Genomic DNA, 24,206 nt, shown 5'->3' with positions numbered 1-24,206 from the left:
TCCGGACACTGCGAGAGGGCTGTACAAGCAATGATCACACGCACGGCACAGCGGACACACCAGGAACCGCGGTGTTCGCCGTCGAATGGCGCTAGCTGCGCAGCATTTGTGCACCGCCGCCGTCAGTGTCAGCCAGTTTGCCGTGGCATACGGAGCTCCATCGCAGTCTTTAACACTGGTAGCATGCCGCGACAGTGTGGACGTGAACCGTATGTGCAGTTGACGGACTTTGAGCGAGGGCGTATAGTGGGCATGCGGGAGGCCGGGTGGACGTACCGCCGAATTGCTCAACACGTGGGGCGTGAGGTCTCCACAGTACATCGATGTTGTCGCCAGTGGTCGGCGGAAGGTGCACGTGCCCGTCGACCTGGGACCGGACCGCAGCGACGCACGGATGCACGCCAAGACCGTAGGATCCTACGCAGTGCCGTAGGGGACCGCACCGCCACTTCCCAGCAAATTAGGGACACTGTTGCTCCTGGGGTATCTGCGAGGACCATTCGCAACCGTCTCCATGAAGCTGGGCTACGGTCCCGCACACCGTTAGGCCGTCTTCCGCTCACGCCCCAGCATCGTGCAGCCCGCCTCCAGTGGTGTCGCGACAGGCGTGAATGGAGGGACGAATGGAGACGTGTCGTCTTCAGCGATGAGAGTCGCTTCTGCCTTGGTGCCAATGATGGTCGTATGCGTGTTTGGCGCCGTGCAGGTGAGCGCCACAATCAGGACTGCGTACGACCGAGGCACACAGGGCCAACACCCGGCATCATGGTGTGGGGAGCGATCTCCTACACTGGCCGTACACCACTGGTGATCGTCGAGGGGACACTGAATAGTGCACGGTACATCCAAACCCTCATCGAACCCATCGTTCTACCATTCCTAGACCGGCAAGGGAACTTGCAGTTCCAACAGGACAATGCACGTCCGCATGTATCCCGTACCACCCAACGTGCTCCAGAAGGTGTAAGTCAACTACCCTGGCCAGCAAGATCTCCGGATCTGTCCCCCATTGAGCATGTTTGGGACTGGATGAAGCGTCGTCTCACGCGGTCTGCACGTCCAGCACGAACGCTGGTCCAACTGAGGCGCCAGGTGGAAATGGCATGGCAAGCCGTTCCACAGGACTACATCCAGCATCTCTACGATCGTCTCCATGGGAGAATAGCAGCCTGCATTGCTGCGAAAGGTGGATATACACTGTACTAGTGCCGACATTGTGCATGCTCTGTTGCCTGTGTCTATGTGCCTGTGGTTCTGTCAGTGTGATCATGTGATGTATCTGACCCCAGGAATGTGTCAATAAAGTTTCCCCTTCCTGGGACAATGAATTCACGGTGTTCTTATTTCAATTTCCAGGAGTGTATATCGCCCCCGTAAAGTACGTGCGCACGTTCACCGTTGAACACAGTGACGTTCTGGCGCATTTACTGACGCCCCGACGGCCGCCATCGAAGAACGTGTACTATCTGCTTCTTCGACACATCGCCCGAAACAAGATGGAAAGGAAACATCCTGACGTTAATTGGCAAGTGGCGCACGGAACACCACCCCATAATACTTACAACAGTCAGGTCAACATGGTACTTCGTCTTGAATCGGGAACAACCAACGAATGGCAAAAAGTACGCAATACATTTGGTGAATTCGCCGATATGTCAACACCGTGCAGTGATGGATACGGGTGACCACCGACTGGTCTACGGCGTGTCGTTGTCTCTCTGGACTCTGCCAAGAAAGAAAAGAGGAGCACAGCGTTCATGCGGCGCACTATACGTCCAGCAGTCTCTTCCGACTTTCTGTTTTTTCCAGAGGGAATGTATTTTCCGTATCATAAGACGAAGATTATAGGACTGACAGCGCATTACCTACATCGAGATGCAGATATGAAATTACTGAATTACTGACAATACTTGCAAGATGGGCATACAAAACTGTTACGGCTATGAAAGTACAAGGACTGGTATGCAAATTTCCTAGGAATGGTTTTTGCGGACCCTCCGAATAGTTGGGGTATGCCGGGTGCGCGAACATGAGCGGCGGTGCTGTCGTTTGTGGAACCGACCACGCGAAGTGATAAGTTGTAAGCAGGCTGTTTAGGTTTTTATGTTGGTAACACCAACAGCGCGTAGCGTTGCGCAGTTAGAGGTGAGCCGCCAGCAGTGGTGGATGTGGGGAGAGAGACGGCAGAATTTTGAGAGCGGGCGATCTGGAAGTGTGTCCATCAGAAAGAGTAAATTTGTAATACTGTATATCATGAACTGATGTGTGTATATATATATATATATATATATGATGACTTTTGAACACTATTAAGGTAAATAAATTGTTTGTTCTCTATCAAAATCTTTCATTTACTGACTATGCATATCAGTAGTTAGTGCCTTCAGTAATTAGAATCTTTTATTTAACTGGCAGTAGTGGCGCTCGCTGTATTGCAGTAGTTCGAGTGACGAAGATTTTTGTGAGGTAAGTGATTCTTGAAAGATATAGGTTATTGTTAGTTAGGGCCATTCTTTTGTAGGGATTTTTGAAAGTCAGATTGCGTTGCGCTAAAAATATTGTGTGTCAGTTTAGTGTTGATCAGGATAAGTAAAGAGAGAAATGTCTGAGTACGTTCAGTTCTCATCAGTTGTTTGAAAATCAAATAACGTAAGATGTTTACCAGCACAGTAATTCATAAATTTGTCTAAGGGGACGTTTCAAAGTGATCATCTCTGGAAAACCAGGCGAGTATGCCACCCAAAAAGAACTAAAAGTTTCACAGCTAGCAACGGAATGTTTCTTTTTAAATGTTGAAGGTTATTGGGGTGGCTTCACTTTGACTTTCTTGTTATTTCTTGGTGCTTGTTAGGGTGGCAGCGAGATTCCTTCCAGGACAGTTATGACGTTATAATTACATACTCTGGTTTTCTGAACAGTAACGGTTTCCGTTTCTCCTACCTTCCTATACCCATTGGACTCGATGGTAGTTCCTACATCGTGCTTTGGAGCGGTCGTTACAGATTTTCTTGACAAAAAAGTGGTCGGAGCCTCTCCAAAAAAACAACTAAATACAAGAAAAAAGGTCGGGAGAGCAAAAGGCAAAGGTCCCGAGTTCGAGTCTCGATCCAGAACACTAATTTACTCTTAGTATGAAGGCTTTCACGACCGGATAACATATCTTCTGGTAAACCTTCCGGGATGTAAGGTCGTGGTCCATGAAACTCTTCAGCTCCTAACGTTTCGTCCAGAGCTGCGCTGGACATCTTCAGAGGGGTGTTTCTCCTCCGGTGAGTCTTGCCGACTCGGCAAGACTCACCGGAGGAGAAACACCCCTCTGAAGATGTCCAGCGCAGCTCTCGGCAAGACTCACCGGAGGAGAAACACCCCTCTGAAGATGTCCAGCGCAGCTCTGGACGAAACGTTAGGAGCTGAAGAGTTTCATGGACCACGACCTTACATCCCGGAAGGTTTACCAGAAGATATACTAATTTACTCTGCCTGAAGTTTCTAATCAGCCCAAGATCCGCGGCAGAGTGATAATTTCATTGTAGTTTAACTAAAAGTGAGTGTGCGTATAGAAGGCGTACCTTCTTCTTCCTGGCGGAGTAGAGCACCCAGGCGAGGTAGACGATCATGATGAGCGAGGGTACGAGCAGGCCGGCCAGCGCGGCGTTCTTCTGCAGGCAGGCGTGGTAGAGGCCCACCAGGAAGGTCGCCGCCACGACGCCCAGCGCCATGTACTGGCCCGTGCGGCGCCGCTCCTCCTGCACACGCGGCACGCACAGTTAACCAACAGGGACACGCTGCCGCAGGCAATTAACGCACACACGTGTAATCGTCATTAAATTATAATATTTTCTGGCTGAAAGCAATTTCATATTGTATCTGTTTAGAACTTTTACAATTTTTTTTTAATATATCTACTCTCATTGTGGATAATTACATGATTTTGCTATTCTATCATTAGTTACAGACAGGATTCAGCGAAGGTGGCAGGTCATTGTGAAGAGACATAATGACCGAATGTGTACTCCGTTCAGTTATTGTCTTTGCTCATAGCAGTCAGTGGTGCTGACATTAAAGGTCAATCAGTTTAAAATCTTGGGCTCATTTCAACCAAGAGCTGTAAGGTTGATTCGGACATTCGTCTCCGAATAGTGTCTTTGTCCATCTTCGTCCATGTCAGATGATGTGATGACCCTCTTTATAACTACAAGGTCAGAGCAAAAGTGAAGTAAAAAGAGAGGAGCAAAGCGTCATTCTAACACCCTGTGTGGGGTACGCCAAAAGAATAGTTGTGTGTGTATTATATGAGTATCCTTTCCTTTTTCATCTATTTTATCCGAACACCAATCGGGAGTACCGATTTTCCAAACCAAAGGAGAAGATCAACCAGTGTATAAACCTATAAAAGCTGGAACTATACTTTCGAACAAGAAAAAATTTATACGATGCTGTACAACATGGTAACGGAAAAGGTAAAGGACATCAGCCTAGCTAGCACACCTTCACATATTCGACAACTTTTCTGAATCTTTCTTAAATAGCTCATGGCTCATTTTGCACTTTGAGTGAAGCATTTAACTATCTGAAATTTGAGCACATTTTTGTACAGAAGTTGTCCATCATAGCCACTATTGCGCCGCACGTTGGCGATATGGAGTACTAGCCCATCATCTGTTACTTACATGAGCATCGATCTTGTCTATCTGTGATAGTCAATAATTGTTGCAGCTTATAGTTATTGACGTATGAACTCAGACTTTGTAACTAATTCTGTTTATAAATTTACGATAGTCAGTGAATAATCAAAATTGTGAAAAAATCCGGAAAAGCAGGAAAGATAGAAGTGGAACCCGATGCAGGAAGACAAGTCTATGACGAAGGGCATAATACTCTCCATCCGTCTATGGAAGAATCAGATTTTCATTTCGGTATTTCAGAACCTACAGTTGCTACAGTAAGTGATTTGCTCGTGACGTACAACCGACAATTAGTGCATAAGTTACGCCGATCGAGCAACCTCTGCCACCTTTCGATGGTTTATGTGAAAAATTAACTGAACTAAAAGCTCATCGGATTGATGAACTAAAGAGTGAATTAGTTCCTCTTCCATTCCTTTCTCCCAGTCCATATTCACCTACTACTATTACGCTTCACTACTTTTCTTCTTTCCATACTGTCGACTTTCAGTCCCCCATCAGTATTAAATTTTCATCTCCCTTACGTATCTGAATAATTTATTTTATCTCATCATACATTTATTCAATCTCTTCATCAGATACGGAGGTACATGGCATAAAACTTGACTACTGTGGTAGGTGTTGGCTCCGTGTTTATCTTGGCTACAATAATATGTTCACTATGCAGTTCATAGTAGCTTAACAGCATTTCTCTTTTCTTATTCATTATTAAACCTACTCCTGCATTACCCCTATTTTATTTTGTATTTATAACCCAATATTCACGAGGTCGGATGTCCTGCACTCCTGCCACTGAACTTCAAATTCCCGCCATACTTAATTCCAATCTATCCACTTCCCTTTTTAAATTTTCTAACCTTCCAGATTGATTAAGGGATCTAAAATTAAACGCCATGATCCACAGAATGACACTGTAGAGACGGATCCCCCCCCCCCCCACCCCTTCAGGAACGGCAAGTTTGCCTCCCCATCAACGGCAAGGTCTGTGGTTGTGGTTCATGGTTCATAGGCCACATTGTATCTCCCACCGGAAGTGTTCCTGAGCAGGATAAAATAAAATCGATAGAGAAGTTCCCTCCTCCTGCACAGTAAAGCAGTAGAGGGCATTTTATGATTCGGCATCACTCATTCGAAAAATTTGTTACCAGTCAGCTCATCAACAGTCAAGAACTGTTAGATGTATTAAAGAAGACGGCGCCCTGGATATGAACACCACAATGGCCACAAGTATTTAACAAAATTAAACGAGCTTTGATGTACAAATATACACCACCATCTAGATGGGTAAGGATGCTGTAGTGTCGCTTCAGACGTGTCCTGTTCTGGTCATGGTGCATGACTGTTTTTCATAATACAAAAAGACGATAAAAGCGAGATTAGCATTATCAGCCTTTCCAGTGTTATCTGAATGCAAAAGGACAGACTCGTCAACAGAACTCGAGGTCCTGGATATCTTTACGTTTTTTCGAAAATTTAGTTATTACGTTTACGGTAGTCATATTAAAATTTATTGTGAACACGAAAAAATAAACGTTTTGCCATTTGCAATCTAACTCATTAACGACCACCTAGGTGGTGTCTTTTCTGGCAACCTGTTTATATCTGTGTAACTGTCTCTTGAATCACCACATGAGCATGCCCGTCTGCCTTCAGACATGGCTTTAATATTTTAAGAAAAATGTCGATGATCATGTATCTGAATGACTGTGTTCCGGCATGATTGTTGTCTTCAATGTGTTATAGCCTAAATTGTCTGTTTAGTATGGATACAAGTCTCTCACCTGAAGCGTCAGAGTAATGTGTACACAGCTGACGAGTGAGACGTGGGCGCGAAGTGGAAGCCTACTCATACAATTTTTCATACTTCTTCCATATGGATATGGAGAAGAATGGTTCGCCTAATAGATCCTTAATGTGAGTTTTTTTTTGGTGTGTGTCGGTCTGCGTCTGCGATGGTGCGGAGGGTTTTATTTTGCAAAGACTGTAGCTTATTCATATGTGTATTTGCTCCTAGTGACCATAGTTCTGATCCGTACAGCATCGTTGGCAGGATAACATTAATGTACAAACTAAGCTGCGTATCTACCAATAACCGTCCCTTCCCAACCAGTAGTAGTGGGTACAATTGATAATAAGCAGTGCCGCCCTCCCTTCTTGCTCTATTTATTTGTTGCACGAATGATAGGCCCCAGTCGTGCTTTAGGCCCAGGTATTTTGCGGAGCCACTCAACTCTAACACTTTGCTAGTCACAGAGATTTGCTGGTCTGGAGGACTCAATTGCTTGTGAACATACAGCAACAATTTTTCTGGATTCATTTGAATTTGCCAGGTGTTGCACAATTGCGTGATGGTACCTACGTGTTGTCGCAGTTTTCGTGCAATGAAGTTTATGTTACTGCTGCTTTCATATACCGCCGTATCGTATAGAGGGCAATTTCATTACCTGTCAATTCTGGCACGTCATTGGTGCAGAGTGTGTAAAGGATGGGGCCTAGAACCGACCCCATCAGGACCCTGCTCACTGCATTCCTGATCGTGCTAAAACGTTTGCCTTACTTAACAGAATACTGCCCCCCCCCCCCCCCCCCCCCCCACGCCAGGAACGAGTCTGTCATGCTGACCATGTGTCCTGGAATGCGCAACTGGGATGACTTGTATATTAAGCTATCATTCCAGACCTTACGGAACGCTTTCTCGATGTTGAGAAAGACCGCTTCTGTACTATGTTTCTCGCCTCTAGCTCTATGTATGTATTCCACTAGACGCTGGGATTGGTGGCTGGTGCTGTGCTCAGATCGGTAGCCAAATTACTCAGGGGTAGTTATGTTGTTGTTGTCTTTGAGGAATCTTGCAAGAATACGTTCTCAAATGGTATACATTAACTGTAGTGAGAACGCAATGGCGGATGCACTTTCCAGCTTACCAGATGTTGCCAAAATTCAGTGAATTTGTAGAGCAGGTGACAATTACAAGATTTATGTGATGAAAGATACGGCACATCATCGCTATTATCGTGAGATGTTTAAGAACATGACTGCACTGCAAAATGCAGATTCCAGTTGGTAGAGAGTAAAACAAATTGTACAGCAACAATCTTCTCATAAATTAACAAAACTGTACAAATTGTATAATTATGTGGTGTTTCACCGCAAGACACCCTCATGTTTATCACGGCGTGGATGCACACCTTATGCCCGTCAGGATCACATGATTTGTTAGACGTATATGGTGTTAGGGCATACGGGGGGAAAAGCGTAAGTGAAAAATTGCATCCTGTTGTTACCTGCGGGATCTACACTGGCGGGTGCACAGTTTGCGATGAAGCTGCTCGGTCTGTCAGAGGACGAAATCGATAAACTTATCTATAAACATACCGATGTACCCGATACTAACGTCAAAACAAGGTGACGCCGCAGCCCCATACCCGCAGGCGAGGGAAAACATTAAATACCTTATGGCCGTACATCACTTATTCACCAAACATATACGATTGTATGCTACCAAGTCCATCGAAGCAGGGCCCATTGCCAAAAGTTTCAAGAAAGACCACATCCTTCGATTTGGGACACCAAAAGCAACTTTGGTACGAAAATCTGACGGTATTTTCTAATGGAACACAAAATAAAGCAAGTTTTTATTTGCAAATTCACTCAGAAGCAAACCCAACTGGGATTATTGTTGTGTCGGTATCTGGGCCGACACCGTGAAGTTGAGATGGCTGAAAAGGCAAGCTAGACTAACGCAGACGGGCGTGAAGTACTGGAACAGGATACGTAATTAATGTTAGGAAGAAAAGTACGGAGCAGGTTTAATACTTAACTTTACTCAATCATGGTGGTACATCGATCTTGACGATACACAGAAGACTTTAAGTACAATCACTGTATGGCTAATGGCGCCTTGCTAGTTCGTAGCCATTAACTTAGCTGATGGCTATTCTGTCTCTCGGCTAATGAGAGAGAAAGGCTTCGTACATCTGGTCGGTAGCTAGGTTCTCGTACAACTGGGGCGAGTGCTCTCTCGTATCACGAGACCTGCCTTGGTGGTGGCGCTAGGTCTGCGATTACACAGTGGCGACACGCGGGTCCGACATGTACTAAATGGACCGCGGCCGATTTAAGCTACCACCTAGCAAGTGTGGTGTCTGGCGGTGACACCACAGTTATATTCCCGAAATTTAACTGATTTATCCGAACGCATGCACCGAACCAACAAACCCGGAGGGTAGATTTTCAAAATGGTTCAAATGACTCTGAGCACTATGGGACTTAACTTCTGAGGTCATCAGTCCCCTAGAACTTAGAACTACTTAAACCTAACTAACCTAAGGACATCACACACATCTATGCCCGAGGCAGGATTCGAGCCTGCGACCGTAATGGTCGCGCAGTTCAAGACTGAAGCGCCTAGAACCGCTCTGCCACACCGGTCGGCAAGGGTAGATTTTGTTTCGCTCTTTGAGCAGGTGATGAACAGATTACCACGCCTTTTCACGGAATGTTCTCCTGTAGAAATCGCACTAGGAAAGGAAGAGAAAAAGGAATGGGTGAGCACACTTCATTAAACATGTCACCGTTCAAAAAATAAAACATTATGAAAATTACGTAAGTTACATTCGCTAATATGGTGGCTTTGAACTGAAATTTACATATTACCTCGTGTTCTCTAACTAAAGCAATTACACTTAGTAGCAGGTAGATGCGCTGCCTAATGGTGTATTTATTACGAAGTAGTAACTTCACGTGGTCAGATGCATGACATGAACATTTGATTCTCAGGATCAGTAGCATAGTGAGCCGATAAAGGTCTTCAGCTGTTAAGAGGTGTTATGAAATTGTATTATTTCGACACTTCTCATAGCGCTTTCATGATAGCTATATAGAAAAAAATTCAAATTTGGAAAAACATTGTGTTGGACTACATGAGATACCAAATTCATTGCCAGACTGAAGGGCCGCTCGGTTCCAGACTGAGCCACCTAGAACCGCTCAGCCACAACGGCCGGCCCACTCTAGTACAACGAAAGACTAGCCAAGGTTACAATTTTCACTGATTTTGGTTACTTGATGACTAGTTTCAAGCCAGGGCACATTTTCAAATTACCGTAACATGGCCAAAACTGGAATTTTCTAAAATGCAGAAAGCATGTCAAAAATGTGCAAAGGAACACTTACAGCCAGCCTTGTAGGTAGGGAAACCACAGCTATGGGTAGTTATCTTTGGTAGTAATAATCGCTTCAGCTGTATTTAATCCTTTATTAGTGGATCACTACCGGCACTAAAAGCCACATCTTCAGATGAACATATGACTAAAACATTAGAGCAGAAACGCTCGGAACCTCTTTACCCAACATTTTTTGTCCGTAAGAACAAAACACCGCTAAAAGGCGGCATGTCATAGAATAAAACAGCTGCTTTCCGATATAATGAAAGGGTCCGCTTTCCGATCTACAGGCAATAGCAACCAGGGGACGCGGCCTCGTTCCCTGTGATGCTCCGTTATAGCATGCTGGAAGTACACAAACACTCTCCGCAGAAAAAAAAAACAATGAACAACCGCAGAAATGAGATGTACATAAATCTTTGGTAGAGGTGAGCAAAATTTCTCTTTCCGCACTACAAATGACGTTGGGGATATGTGGAACTGTGGAACATCTTTTACGTAACTGGCTTGTCATCCACTCTCTTACGTCACAAGTATCACTGAATTTAACATGTCGCAATTATATTTGGATTCAGTGAATAATTACTAGTTCTTTGGAAATATTTATCAGATGCGTCGGCAGAACAATAATAGTCTCCAAAACCTACCGGTAATAAGAATTCGCAGAAATGCAACTGTGCTGTTTGAAACTTATAAATTGGATGATATGTTTACGTTGTGGATACATTTCATTCTTTCCTTTACAATCTTCACATTTAGCGCTGAGCGCGATGAAGTGAATGTGTGCTGATAATGTTCGAGCTACGTGGAAGAGGTGTTTCTGACAGCGAATATTAGGCTGTCAGTATTTCCCATATCCGCCTTGGAGAAAAATGGCTCTGAGCACTATGGGACTTAACATCTGAGGTCATCAGTCCCCGAGAACTTAGAACTACTAAAACCTAACTAACCTTCCAGACTGAAGCGCCGAGAACCGCTCGGCCACTCCGGCCGGCCGCCTTGGAGAATACAGACTTTTACCCATGTCGCGCATCAGTTACAGAGTTCAGAAACGTTTTTAAGTCGCTGTCAAGCTTCCACCTGTGATATCAATAGACTAAGGACCCATGGGGTACACAAATTTAGATCCCGCAGAGATAAGGGATAAGACCGTGAGATGAAGAAGACGATGTGACTGCCAACAAAAGAGATCTACAGAGGATAAGAAATCTCCAGTTTTTTTAAATGAATATTGGCAAAGTTTATACATAATCTATCGGTAAATGTCGTACAGAAAAGTTTGTAGCACACATCAGCTAATAAGAAGATTGTACAAATATAATGGAAGTTCGATCTATACGTCACGCAAGAGCCCAGTTACTTACGTATAAATAAATTTTACCGAAATTTAAGCCCATGTAACCTCTCTGACGGTGTACGACTTAATCTTAAGGGTCTTAGCTGTAAAAGAATAAAAACTGATTTTTCGATTATACAGGGTGTCCCAGGAGGGACATGACAGGAATGATCACTCGAAGCAAAAATTTCAAGTAAACATGGGCACTAAAGTACGTATCTTGAGAGCTATGAGCACTTCTTCATCTTAGCCACTGTGAAACAAATCTATTCTACTGCGAGCTCCTTGCTTTCGATATTTTGGAATGAGATAGCACGGATGAGAACAAGAAAACAATGTGCAGTAAGCAAGGGCTCTAAATTACACACGTTGAAAGCTACGAGCACTTCTTTAAGTAGAAGAGAAATGTTGTACTGTACCGAAAATGCTCTATATGGCATAGGCGATGGCATATTCATAACAGAAGAGTATCTAGTAAGTTCCTGCCTGTGACTAATAGGCTGCAATGTTATTGAGTGACAGTAGCGGTTATGGACACCAGTGTCATATGACTTACCTATGACCGACTCTAGCTCTCTATAGCGCATACAAATGTTACGGTCAGTAGAAGGATTTGAAACAGTGTATAAAGAATCTCTGTAATATTTACCAGAAACTGGCATACATTTATTATGGTTTCCAGTTTATAATTAATAGGTTTGTGTCAAGATCCTTTAAATGCGAAACAATACGAAACTAAAACCGTAGTTACAGTTACGATAGTGCTAAATCGAGAAGCTTTTGACGGAACCAGTAAAGTAAGAATTAAACCCATATCAGAGCAATAGACGGGGATTGGACTATGGAAAGGAAGCTGACGCACAAGATAAAACAGTAGGAGTCAACAAATATTTCAACTAGTGTACTTTGTAGGAAAACTCAAATCTGTGCAATAGGAAATGACCTATAATTACATCAACTGAACTGAAGTCATGGAAACAATGAAATGCAATGCCATGGAATGATGTTACAGAAAACCAGAAACGTTGATCTTCAAATGTGATGAATATGTCATTTGAAAAACCCTGTCTGTGATATTCGATAGTCGTAAAAGAGGAAGGAAGATTAGGATTGACAGTAGTGAGAGCGAACATGTCATGCACGGAGGCCAGTTTAGTTCACTCTGGGTAACCATGCGGAGATGGCCGCTCCTCCTTCTATAACGTGCCAATTACGCTTATCCAGTGCCTGAGTGTGACCGTGTGAACGAACTGCGTGCTGTGTGTGGTATCGATATTAGTAGCCAGTAAGGACGTGGTGAGAAGGCCGCACCGCATAAGTGATACAAGTTCAGATTACAAGGTATATTGGCGAGACAAGGAGATGAGATTACTGCAGCAATAGCTTCCGATGAGTGCGTGTACTGCAAATTCTGTGATGTTATGAATCGAACTGGCGAACCCGTAAACGCCTTTTATGTCAACGAAGAAGTGAGACATGTAGTAGCACATGTGCCTTTAGGCCATAGCGGAGTAAGGATGTTTAATAAATTTCAGGACATGGAGACCGAAAGCATCTATACCAACCTCAGATATTTCGAAATCGTTTTTTGCTAGTTTCAGTGATATATGGTCAGGGAGCAGTGTAAGGAGTGTTCGGATTACATACTGAAGACGGTGGAAAAGGATGAAATGGGAAAGAAAAAGCAAGAGAGCGGAATACTTGAACCAATATGGCAAACTGCAAAAAGAGATGCGGTGCAGAATAACGACCTATGGAGAGAACAGTGGCTGAGTACTACCGCGTTAAAGTCCCTACAACCGCTGGGAGACATGAATAATTGAATCACTAAGCCAAATGAACATATAAGACTAAAACCTTAAACGTTAGGAAACTACTCTCACGAATCAAAGTGCGAAGTTTGAAACAATATCTACATGTCGAGAAGATCGAAATCGCGAAGTTTATGGTTAACGGATCCAAATACAATGTGATTATCAATGAAGGAAATGAATCAATAAAAGCTTTCATGATCAGTAAGGTGTTTCCAGTGAGAAAATAATTTTAATGCAATCATGAAAGGCATTGCAGCCCAGATACAAAATTGGAAATTGGAAATATGGAGTAAGTTCTATGGGACCAAACTGCTGAGGTCATCGGTCTCTGGGCTTACACACTACTTAATCTAACTTAAACTAACTTACGCTGAGGACAACACACACACTCATGCCCGAGGAAGGACTCGAAACTCCGACGAGGGAAGCCGCGCACACCATGGTAAAGCGCCCTAGACCGCACGGCTACCACGCGTGGCCAGATACAAAATAGTTCCTGATACGTACATCCCAATAGGACATTTGCTTAAAACAGAGAGTTGTGAATTTATGAAAACGACAAATAACGCAAGTATTTGGTATTCTATTTACTAAGGCGTTTTGGCTTTCGGACTACTTTGTATATTCTTGATATTCTCCACGAGTTTGCAGCCGAATCCCAAAATTTGCTGGACCCTACAATATGTCGGATTTCCATCTCCCCGCCATCTTTATGGAACACTGTTACTGCTGGTTCCAGCTGAAAACTGATGTCAAGGTTGATAATCTTGGAAGGGGGGGGGGGGGGGGGGACAGCTATGGTGGGCGGGCGCACATGAACGGGCCGTGTGCTGCCGAATCCAAAAACTTGCTGGATCCTAAAATATGTCGGATTTCCATCTCCCCGCCATCTTTAGCGGGGACACTGCTACTGTTGATTCCCGCTGAAAACTGATGTCAAGGTTGCAAATCTTGGAAAGGGGGGGGGGGGGCAGCTGGGTGGGGGGGTGGAGGGGGGACGGCGCAAGTGAACGCGCCGTGTGCGGTACGGGGGCATGTAGGACAACAATTTGCAGCCTTGGCATCAGTTTTCAGTGGAATTCTGAAGATGGCGGACAGACGGATCGCCGAAATATCCAGTTACAGGATCCGGCAGCCAACACGAGAATACTACCAACAATAATTGCTGTGGTAAAGCCTACGACGTCTCATTTTGTATATTTTACAACATAATATAATGTATTTTAAACCAATGGAAATTATTTCAGATTTATGACAGTTCGATCACCTTCAGAGATGATCACTGATTTGTTACTGCCCTAACGGAATGTGGTCTTATCACTCAAGGACCAAATTTACTCACTGTGTACAGCAAATTAGAAAAATTCTTTCTTTTATAAACTGCTCGAGGCATAGTCGATCTTGGGAAATAAGATAGTGAAAATATGATAATTGAGAGCGTCGACGAGATAGCGATAATGACTACTGAGTTGGACGACGGAGGGGAAGACAAACACTAGAAAGAAACGATGTTCGTATTAGTTCTGAATGCATTTCACAGATAAAATTTGTTATTGTATTTCATTGAATTCATCCCCAATGATTACGCTTACTTCAATGCATGAGCCACAATATTACAGCGAATCTTCCTTCAGTGGAACTACTGTGATGTACCTTATAGAAGAAACTCAGATTGTAGTACAATGAAAACTATCGGTCGGGAATAAAAGATATGACTGCTCATGATATCAGATCCAGATCTGTTCGGAACAATTTTCATGACATAGTCATCAATGTAAACTTTTTACACTGCCTCTGGGAAAATGGACCCGTCAACTTTCGGATGTTAATGTATTTTTTTTTTTTTTAGTGAACCCTTATCTAATGTAAGTAACAATAAAGGCTGTACCTATCTGGAATTGGGAGTTAAATCTGCAGGCGTAAGTGAATGAAAACTGCAGTCTTTTTCTCGGCAGAATGCACATCTAGAAAGAGAGAATTTTCTTCCCCACAAACTGGTGTCACGGGATGACAGTTTGTTCACTCTCTTGTAAATGCGCCCCACCTCTACGCCTTCTAACGTCTTTGATCTGAAAATTTGCAGGGAGGATAACTGGGACTACTTGAAGGCTTTTGCGAAAGTCGAGGATAAAGAGCTGTTCTGTCCGCGTATCTGCGTGACAGGTACGGCTTGTGTACGCAATAGCCGGGGGACAGAAATAGTAAAGGAAGGCGCGGCGGCCCGCCGCTCTGACACGGTTAGCACAGGCCGCGCGCCGCCGCCGCCTCCGCCGCTGCCAGGACCAAACAAACCTCTGCCACTCTGACTCCGCGATTGACAACACTAGTCAACCGACAGACCGCCGTGTTTGCAGAGAACAGCAATGGTCCACATGTTGGCAATCACAATTTTTACAGTGATTAGCTGTGAAAGTAATTGCTGAATCTCCTTACACTTTCAAAGATCAAATATCTTGTGAGTTTAGAGAGTGCTGCAAATACTACTTACATATAGTAACACCAAAATCGAGGCTAGGTTCTTTAAATTTAGTCATCAAACATTGATTTTAAAATTAATAGACTAAGATCAGCAGGTCACAATGTTTAGTCACAAGTCAACATCGACACTGAATCTTCGGAACGCGTAGAAATCAACAATGTATCTGAATTTTGCTGTAAATGCTGTTCGTTGGGACACTGTATAACTTTCTGGTAGCAGGTTGTCGTCATAATGGAGACAAGCTGTTAACGAGTGGCTGCCAATGACTTCGTACCTAAACACCAGATATCTGAGTTCCCTGAATTAAATTCAGCTATTTCACGTACAACAGAACTGTAGAGATGAAACTGATGCAAGAACTCAGAAATCACCTAAATACTCGGAATCACCGCGAGAGTTCAGCGCTAGCGCAACGGGTTGTGCAAGTGATATTCATTGGACTGTTGCCTGTAAACACGTGCCACGTCAGTGCTCTTGGAAGGGAGCTGTGGCGGTGACGTGGCTCTTTTGTTGTTCCCGCTTAGTGATTTGCGAAGTTGGAAAAAATCGAGATTCGAGCAGTGATTAAGTACTCCGTAAAGAAAGGTATGAAAGCAAAGGACATTCATGCCGATTTCCAGAATACAATGGGGAACTCTGCTTCTTCATATTCAACTGTTTCCAAGTGGAAAAATGAATTAAAATTTGGTCGGAAGAACTCACATGATGATCCGATCAGTGGTCGGCCAAGATGTGTCACGACTCCAGAAATCATTGAATGGAGGATCAGCGATTGAAAGTGCGTGAAATTGCTCAGGCTTGCCAGATGTCATCTGAAACGATATATCACTTTTTAACAGAAGAATTAGAAATTAAAAAAATTATCTGCCAGATGGGTGCCGCGACTCTTGACTATGGATGAAAAACGCATGAGAATGGACATGTCGGAACGATGTTTGGCCCGTTTTACGAGAAACGAACAAGATTTTTTGTGCCAGTTTGTGACTACAGTTGAAGCTTCGGTGCACTACTACACCCCAGAGACAAGACAACAGTCAAAGCAGTGGAAACATGCTGAATTTCCGCCACCAAAGAAAGCAAAGAAAATTCCTTTGGCGGGAAAGGTCATGGGATCAGTGTTCTGGGATGCGAATGGTATTCTGTCTGTAGATTATCTCCCCACTGGGCAAACAATTACTGGAGAATAATGTGCTAACGTTCTGGACCAATTGCAACAAAAGATACGCGAAAAAAGGCCAGGTTTAGCAAGTAAGAAAGTCATCTTCCATCAAGACAATGCTCGCCCGCACACACGTGCTATTGCCATGGTAAATTACACGAACTAAGGTATGAATTGTTGCCACACTCGCCTTATTCACCTGTTATGGCTCCGTCAGACTTCATCTCTTCCCAAAGCTGAAAATTTTTCTTGGTGGACGAAGATTCACTTCAAAAGAAGAATTGATAGCCATAGTTGACAACTATTTTGCAGGCCTGGAGGGAACATTTTGGAGATGGCATTAAGGCACTGGAACATCGTTGGGCCAAGTGCATTAATCTACAGGGAGACTATACCGATAAATAGAAGTTTCAGTGATGTAAGTACTTTTTTCTACCCCGTTCCGATAACTTTTCAAACCATTCTCGTATGTGAAGCTGTGTGCTAGTCCGAAGGACAATGTTCCTTAAAATGTTGTGTGTCACGCCCCATTCCACAGGAGCATTTGATATCAGTAGAGGCCCCTAATTGGAGAAACTACGGTTTGTCAGTGTCAGTTTCTGATATCTACGTTGCTTAGGAAATCTTGTGTAAACTTTCTTCTTATACAGTAAAACTTTTTACACTTCTAGTAGTGCGTCTACCCCAATTTGGCATTAAACAAGAAACTACTTTGTGTTTTAACCCACACGTGCGACCCTAGTCGTTTGTAGCTATTATTTCAGAGCTTTCGTTCCTCTTCTACAGTTTTCTAACCCTTATACTTGCAGCTCTCGTGTTCGTCTTCTTACGAATGAGCTGAACTTCCCACGTAGATAAAATGAGGTTTGTTAGGTTATGGGCATGTCTCCCCTGGCAGTGCTCGGCATACATGACATTGATTCAAACTACAGGATGTTCCTGAATAATCTTTACAATTGCGATCACGTATGTTTCAGAAATGAGGGTTGGTAGAAAGGTAAGGTTGGCGCCATAATCTTCACACATAGCTGAAGCTTTAGTAACCGTTTAACAGAGTTCACTGTGTGCATCTAAGCGATATTCCAAATCCTCCCGTATCAGGCCTTGACATGTGCTCATTAACATGTGCATTTGCTGCACTGATTCAAGCTCGCGGTCCCTGCAGTTCGCGCACCGCGTTCTGGTACACAGCATACTTCATAAATCCCCAAGGAAAAAAATCTAGCAGGATTATGTGCGGTGACCTCGGGAGCGAAGAAATGGTTCCTCCTCCGCCAATCCAGCGCCTTTGAACTTGTAGCCCTGAGCCACCTGAACGATCGATGCAAAGTGAGGAGTGGTACCACCCTGCTGCAGCACGATGTAAGGTTGCAGTTCTTCGACCTGTGTAAATGCAAACGGTTACAACACGTCCAGATAAACACAGTAGGAGCTATGGACGCCTCTACAAAGAGAAACGCTCCAACCGTACTCAAATGGTTCAAATGGCTCTGAGCACTATGGGACTTAACATCTGTGGTCATCAGTCCCCTAGAACTTAGAACTACTTAAACCTAACCAACCTAAGGACATCACACACATGCATGCCCGAGGCAGGATTCGAACCTGCGACCATAGCAGTCGCGCGGTTCCGGACTCCGCGCCTAGAACCGCTAGACAACCGTGGCCGATTCAACCATACTCTAATTAAACATACAGAATCACAGGTTCACCTTTGGACTGTTGCACAAATTCATGTTCTGACTATGGTTCGTTTTATGTTCCCGGACGTATGGAAGAAAGCTTCATTCGCAAACTTAACCTTTTCGGATAGTCTGGGTGATCGTCGATGCAATTTGCAAATGCATTCTGTTTTGGCCTCTCACGTTGAGTCGCATGCAGTAGCTAAATTCTGTAGACATGGAGCTTCAGTCTCTTGTGTAACTCCATGCACATCATCCCTTTGGCAATCGCAGTTGTCGAGACGCTTGACGGATTAGTTTGATAGGGCTCCGGATAAACGCATGTTGCATCCGGTCTACATATGCATCACTCTTTATAATAGTTCCGGATTCCATGAATTTTGTGTAACACTGTCTGATGGTCGGATGTGATGGTAGTGTGCTTCTGTAGCATGTCCAAAATTCTGCTGGATCTGGGCGTCATATTTGGTCGCAATCAACTATTTTCCACACATTGTGTCATCTACCGTGATGAAGGTGACCATTGTCTATAATAACTCACTTTTTTTAAAGAGAAAAAAGATATAAGTGTTGTAAATATTATGCCGTAAACCGCACATGCTCCATTTCTGAAATGTATGTGATCAAATTTACAATCATTGTGGACTTCAACAAAATAGAAAGAAATTCATAAGCAAAACATATTTCAGGCAAGGAATTTCCTTATCGCCTAAACTGAAAAACTGAAGGAGTAGTGTAATGTTAACATGCTCGAGCCACCTTTGTTTTGGTACTTACATTGTAGTGGTTGTCTGTAGTGTAGGTAAGTGCCAATATCGAATGATGGACCTTAATAGAGCAAGATTCATTCAGTATAGGAGTAAGTTGACCATAGAAGGGATATAGGAAGGGATGTACCATATGGACCATTTTAAGCGATAAGTATGAGTTAGCACTCTGCCTTGGGTCCACAGATGGCGAGAAAACTTACAACTGGCTTTTAGTCCAGTCTGTACTAACGGCATTTGAGAAATAATACATCAGTCCAAACTATGTTAGCATACTGCCATTTTATGAATCTACTTATTACAGTTTGCATTAGACTCTTATCAACATATTGAGAAATTCAGAACTGAAAGACAGCCAGGCGAGTTGGCATAGTACCAAAACTAATCTCAGCCGTAGAGGGGAAAATACCAAAACCATTCTCAGCAGCAGAGTGGAAAATCAATGACGGACGTATTGTGAACCGACAAATCAAAACATAAACACTCTAAAGTGGATGTGATTTTGAAATTACAAAAAATGAAAATAAAGAATGCATATCTTTTTGCAATCAATACGGATTAAACCAAACTAGAAGTATGTTCTACGTTTGTTGAAGTAGTTTACTCAATTCCTCATGTGACTTACGATACACTAGACATATAGTAGTGGTCTTAAGGTAGACAGAGTGCAGTTGGGTGAATATTTTTGTTTCGAGTCACAAATCAATCACTCATCACAAATAGCTGATCACGAGCGTATTTAAAAACGAAAGCTGTAGGTTTCTTGTCTTGAATATATTGTGAAGCTGTTTCAATAATAGTATAATATCTCAGTTTCTGCAACAATCTTTGGTAGTTTCGGTGATTAATAACATTAATTATTTTGCACTGTAATTCTTGCAATATCTGGTGAACTAAAGCCTTAATGGTATGCATAATGGGCAACTTTTCTGAATAACAAGGAACATTTGATCTAATTTTAACGTGGTGTTGAGAAAGTCAGCTTCCGTAAACTAAAGAAAATATTCTTTTACTTTTTAACGCTTCTATGAAACAGCATTGGACAATGCGCAACTGGTTCGACCAACTAATGGCCATCATTAGACTAAAAGCACGTGCTGCAAGTAGCTACTCTAGATAAAAGAACTGCAACGTCACAATACGGTTTCTGCGCCTACTTCTACACACTTACGCAGTACCTTTCAATTAGTCATTCCCTTTACTCGCGAATAAAAGGAGAGGGAAACGACGATCTACGAGGCCTGTTCAGAAAGTAAGCTCCGATTGATTGCCAAATTGAAACCACAGTGAACATCAGAAATGTTTTACTTCTAACAATTAGCTACACCTTTCAGCTACTTCTCTACGTAGTCGCCGTTCTGACTTAGACTTTTGTCATAGCGTTGTACCAACTTTTCAATAGCCTCATCATAGAAGGCAGCCGCCAGTGCTTTCCGCCAATTCTCCACGCTGGCCTACACCTCGTTGTCTGTGTCAAAATGTTGTCTTCAAAGACAGCGGTTCATGTGACCAGAGATGAACTCAGGGGGAGACAATTGCGGACTGTATTGTGGATAATCTAACATTTCCATTTGAAAACGATGCAGGAGCATCTTCATTGCCCCTGCAGAATGCGGCTGAGAATTGTCGTGAAGACGAAACAGCACGACAGTTATGTAATGTTAGCTGCATAGCTTCAGGCGAAATTTCTCACCAGGCCCTCGTACTTAGCGGCAGACACTATTTTCTAGACATCTTTACGCACTCACTGCGAGCTCAGAAATGAGAAGAGCGACGTGATGCTAACTGGGGTTATACTAGAGACACTACCCAACACATCTGTGCAAAGCTTTATCGGATTTTCATAGTCGTTTCCATTTCGCGACCGATCGGAGCTTACTTTCTGAACGCCCCTCGTATATTTCTCCGTACGATCCCTAATTTCTCTTATCTTGTCTTTGAAGTCCTTCCGCGAATTGGCGGCAGTAGCATCGGTTTGCAATCAGTTTCTAATGCCAGTTCCCTAAATTTTCTCGACAGTGTTTCGCAGAAACAACATCGCCTACCGTCCAGAGATCGTCATTAAATATCACGAAACTTCTACGCGACACTCGCATGCTGATCGATACTACGGGTAAAAAAATCTAGCTGTAGCCCTCTGAATTACTTCTATCTCTTCCTTTAATCTGACCTGGTGGGAGACCGGAACCACGCGGCTGCCACGGTCGCAGGTTCGAATCCTGCCTCGGGCATGGATGTGTGTGATATCCTTAGGTTAGTTAGGTTTAAATAGTTCTAAGTCTAGGGGACTGATGACGTAGGATGTTAAGTCCCATAGTGCTTAGAGCCGTATTTTTGACCTGGTGGGGTCTCAAACAATCGAGGAATATGCTAAACTAGGTCGTACCAGTGACGTAAATGTGCTCTCCTGTACAGATCAACTAGACTTTTACAGCAAAGGACTAGGAAGAGCAGTTGAACGGAATGGATAGTGTCTTGAAAGGAGGGTATAAGATGAACATCAACAAAAGCAAAACGAGGATAATGGAATGTTGTCGAATTAAGTCGGGTGATGCTGAGGGAATTAGATTAGGAAATGAGACACTTAAAGTAGTGAAGGAGTTTTGCTATTTGGGGAGCAAAATATGGCAAGGAAAGCGTTTCTGAAGAAGAAAAATTTGTTAACATCGAGTGTAGATTTAAATGTCAGGAAGTCGTTTCTGAAAGTATTTGTATGGACTGTAGCCATGTATGGAAGTGAAACGAGGACGATAAGTGGTCTGGACAAGAAGAGAATAGAAGCTTTCGAAATGTGGTGCTACAGAAGAATGCTGAAGATTAGATGGGTAGATCACATAATTAATGAGGAGGTATTGAATAGAATTGGGGTGAAGAGGAGCTTGTGGCACAACTTGACTAGAAGAAGGGATCGGTTGGTAGGACATGTTATGAGACATCGAGGGGTCACCAATTTAGTATTGGAGGGCAGCGTGGAGGGTAAAAATCGTAGAGGGAGACCAAGAGATGAATGCACTAAGCAGATTCAGATGGATGTAGGCTGCAGTAGGTACTGGGAGATGAAGAAGCTTGCACAGGATAGAGTAGCATGGAGAGCTGCATCAAACCAGTCTCAGGACTGAAGAACACAACAACTTTTCTAAATTTACCCAAAAGAACGAAAGCTGGTGACAACCATTGGCTTGTCGAAATCGGTTATGCATTGTGAAATGCATATCAAATTGTGCTGTACGGAAATAGAACATAATCAATCAAGCACATACAAGTATGTCCATTGAAAATATATTTCTTCTAATGTGGAAAATATTGCAGTAAGATATGGCGGCAATTATTAACATCTGTGCTGTGTGTGGTTAAACTGAGAACGATCAAGTCTCTCTGAATGTAAGGAATCTGCCAGTTGTTAGGGTCGGGCAACTGAAGTAACATTTCTTGTTCGAAGCACTGCGGCCTACATAAGAGAGTTAAGGTATGTGCGGTGGCACTCACTGACTCCGGTGACCGGGTGGTGGGCGCGCTGGGGACCGCCTCATCGCGGCCGCCGTTCGCAGACTGGCCTCCAGGGGCGGCGCCCGCGCTCTGCGTCGATTCCACCATCACTGGGCAGCCACGACTCTCCAGCGGGTACTCACACTCCAGACTGCACGCCGGTGTTGCTACTCACAACAGTGACCTCTCGATGGCGAATGGAAGTTCGTCTATAAAAACCGTTTTCAGAATTCCGCCAGTGGACGGTGGAACGACCAGCACCCTCGCATCATCCTTCACTTTCGATGAACAGTCTACCTTATTCGTCCTCAATTTCGGTGCAGGTATTTACAAGTACCAAATATTTTACTAAATTCACATCTGTCGCACATTGCACCATTTCAGGCACGCGATTTCTTTAATCAGCTACGAAAACAATAATTACAGCAACGACGAATGTTATAGTAAACACTTTCACTCTTGTCGTAAAATAGTGATACGCGGAGAAATGAGAGGAGCATCCGTCACAGTACGTTGTCTCCGATGAAGATGGTGATTACAGCTCATTCGAAGACAGCTGAGCCGGCAAGATGAAGAGGAGTGTCGACAACTCCTTCGTCAGGCTACATGTTGACTTATTCTGATTATACGGTACATCTCCTAAATACCAACTGATCACTCAAGGGAAAATTCCAGTCTGTACATATGATGTTTATGAGAAGCACAAAATGAACGATTGTAAGGCAATTCGAGCGAGAGTAATACACGCACATTAGTGTGGAAAATTCTTCGCATACTCTAATTGCAGCTCAACGATCTTTCGCCGAAATCACTAAACATGTATTCTTAAGTTCATGAACACAGCCTATTTACTGGAATGCTTCACTTACACGATCAGGCTATATTACCTAGAGGTCTCCAGTCTTCTTTACATTATGCACACGAAAAGAAACTGTCCGCAACAAACACATGTGGTTTTTGTATTTACTGCCATCTACTCAGTGGCAAATTGTTTATCGATGCGGTATTGTACTTGCTCCAAACTTTCGAACATAACGTAGAAATTAAAAGCTGACACTGCATTCACAAGATCCGAGTTACACAATCGGTCAAAGACCGAACCGTTTTACACCGTGACTTATTCCGAAGATGTGGTCGGATCTTGGAGCTAAGGCTGTCACGTGCAGGTTCGCTACACAGTTTGTGTCCTCGCTGCTGGAGGGGGCCCACGACAGCCGTGTGCAGACACCTGGCGGTCCCTGCGTCGACTCTGGCACTGGCGGCTCGCCGCGCTGGCCACGTCTGCCGCCGCCTCCGCCTCCTCCGCCTCCGCCTCCCGGCAGCGGCAGCAGGCCACGCATCCCCTCCCGCCGCCCACGCGGTCTACAGAAGCGCGTAAGCTGACGCCTTCCTCGTAGGCTAGGCTTGCGACGTTCACGCTAGCTGCGACGGCCTGTGTGGTAGTGCCTACGCCCACACGCTTATGGATGGATGGATGTTGTTGTCTGGAGTTATTTCCGCTGAGCAGTTAACCATCGATTCAGCGATCTGTTCCTAGAGTGTTGCAAACAAGCCAGCGCGTTGAACTAGAACTAGACCAAATGTGTTCGCTGGATTAAAATTGCTCTACATCTACTGGGTGTCCTATGTGACC

The 24,206-nt window shown here is 43.9% G+C and overlaps 1 protein-coding gene across 1 annotated transcript in view; it reads right to left on the bottom strand.

The window, feature by feature from the left end:
- The window catches only part of LOC126457969 (uncharacterized), a 55,395-nt gene extending 31,579 nt beyond the window's left edge, over positions 1-23,816 (bottom strand). The window contains exons 1-2 of the mRNA XM_050094733.1: positions 22,574-23,816; positions 3,570-3,746 (exon numbers count right to left, since the gene is read on the bottom strand). Of these exons, the coding sequence (XP_049950690.1) occupies positions 3,570-3,746; positions 22,574-22,681 (285 nt within the window). The 5' untranslated portion in view covers positions 22,682-23,816. The remainder of the gene's footprint in view (positions 1-3,569; positions 3,747-22,573) is intronic.
- Between the last annotated feature and the right edge of the window lie 390 nt (positions 23,817-24,206).

This window comes from Schistocerca serialis, chromosome 1 (genome assembly GCF_023864345.2).
Source record: "Schistocerca serialis cubense isolate TAMUIC-IGC-003099 chromosome 1, iqSchSeri2.2, whole genome shotgun sequence".
NCBI classification, from domain to species: Eukaryota; Metazoa; Arthropoda; class Insecta; order Orthoptera; family Acrididae; genus Schistocerca; species Schistocerca serialis.
This window is presented reverse-complemented; position numbering and strand designations above follow the sequence as displayed.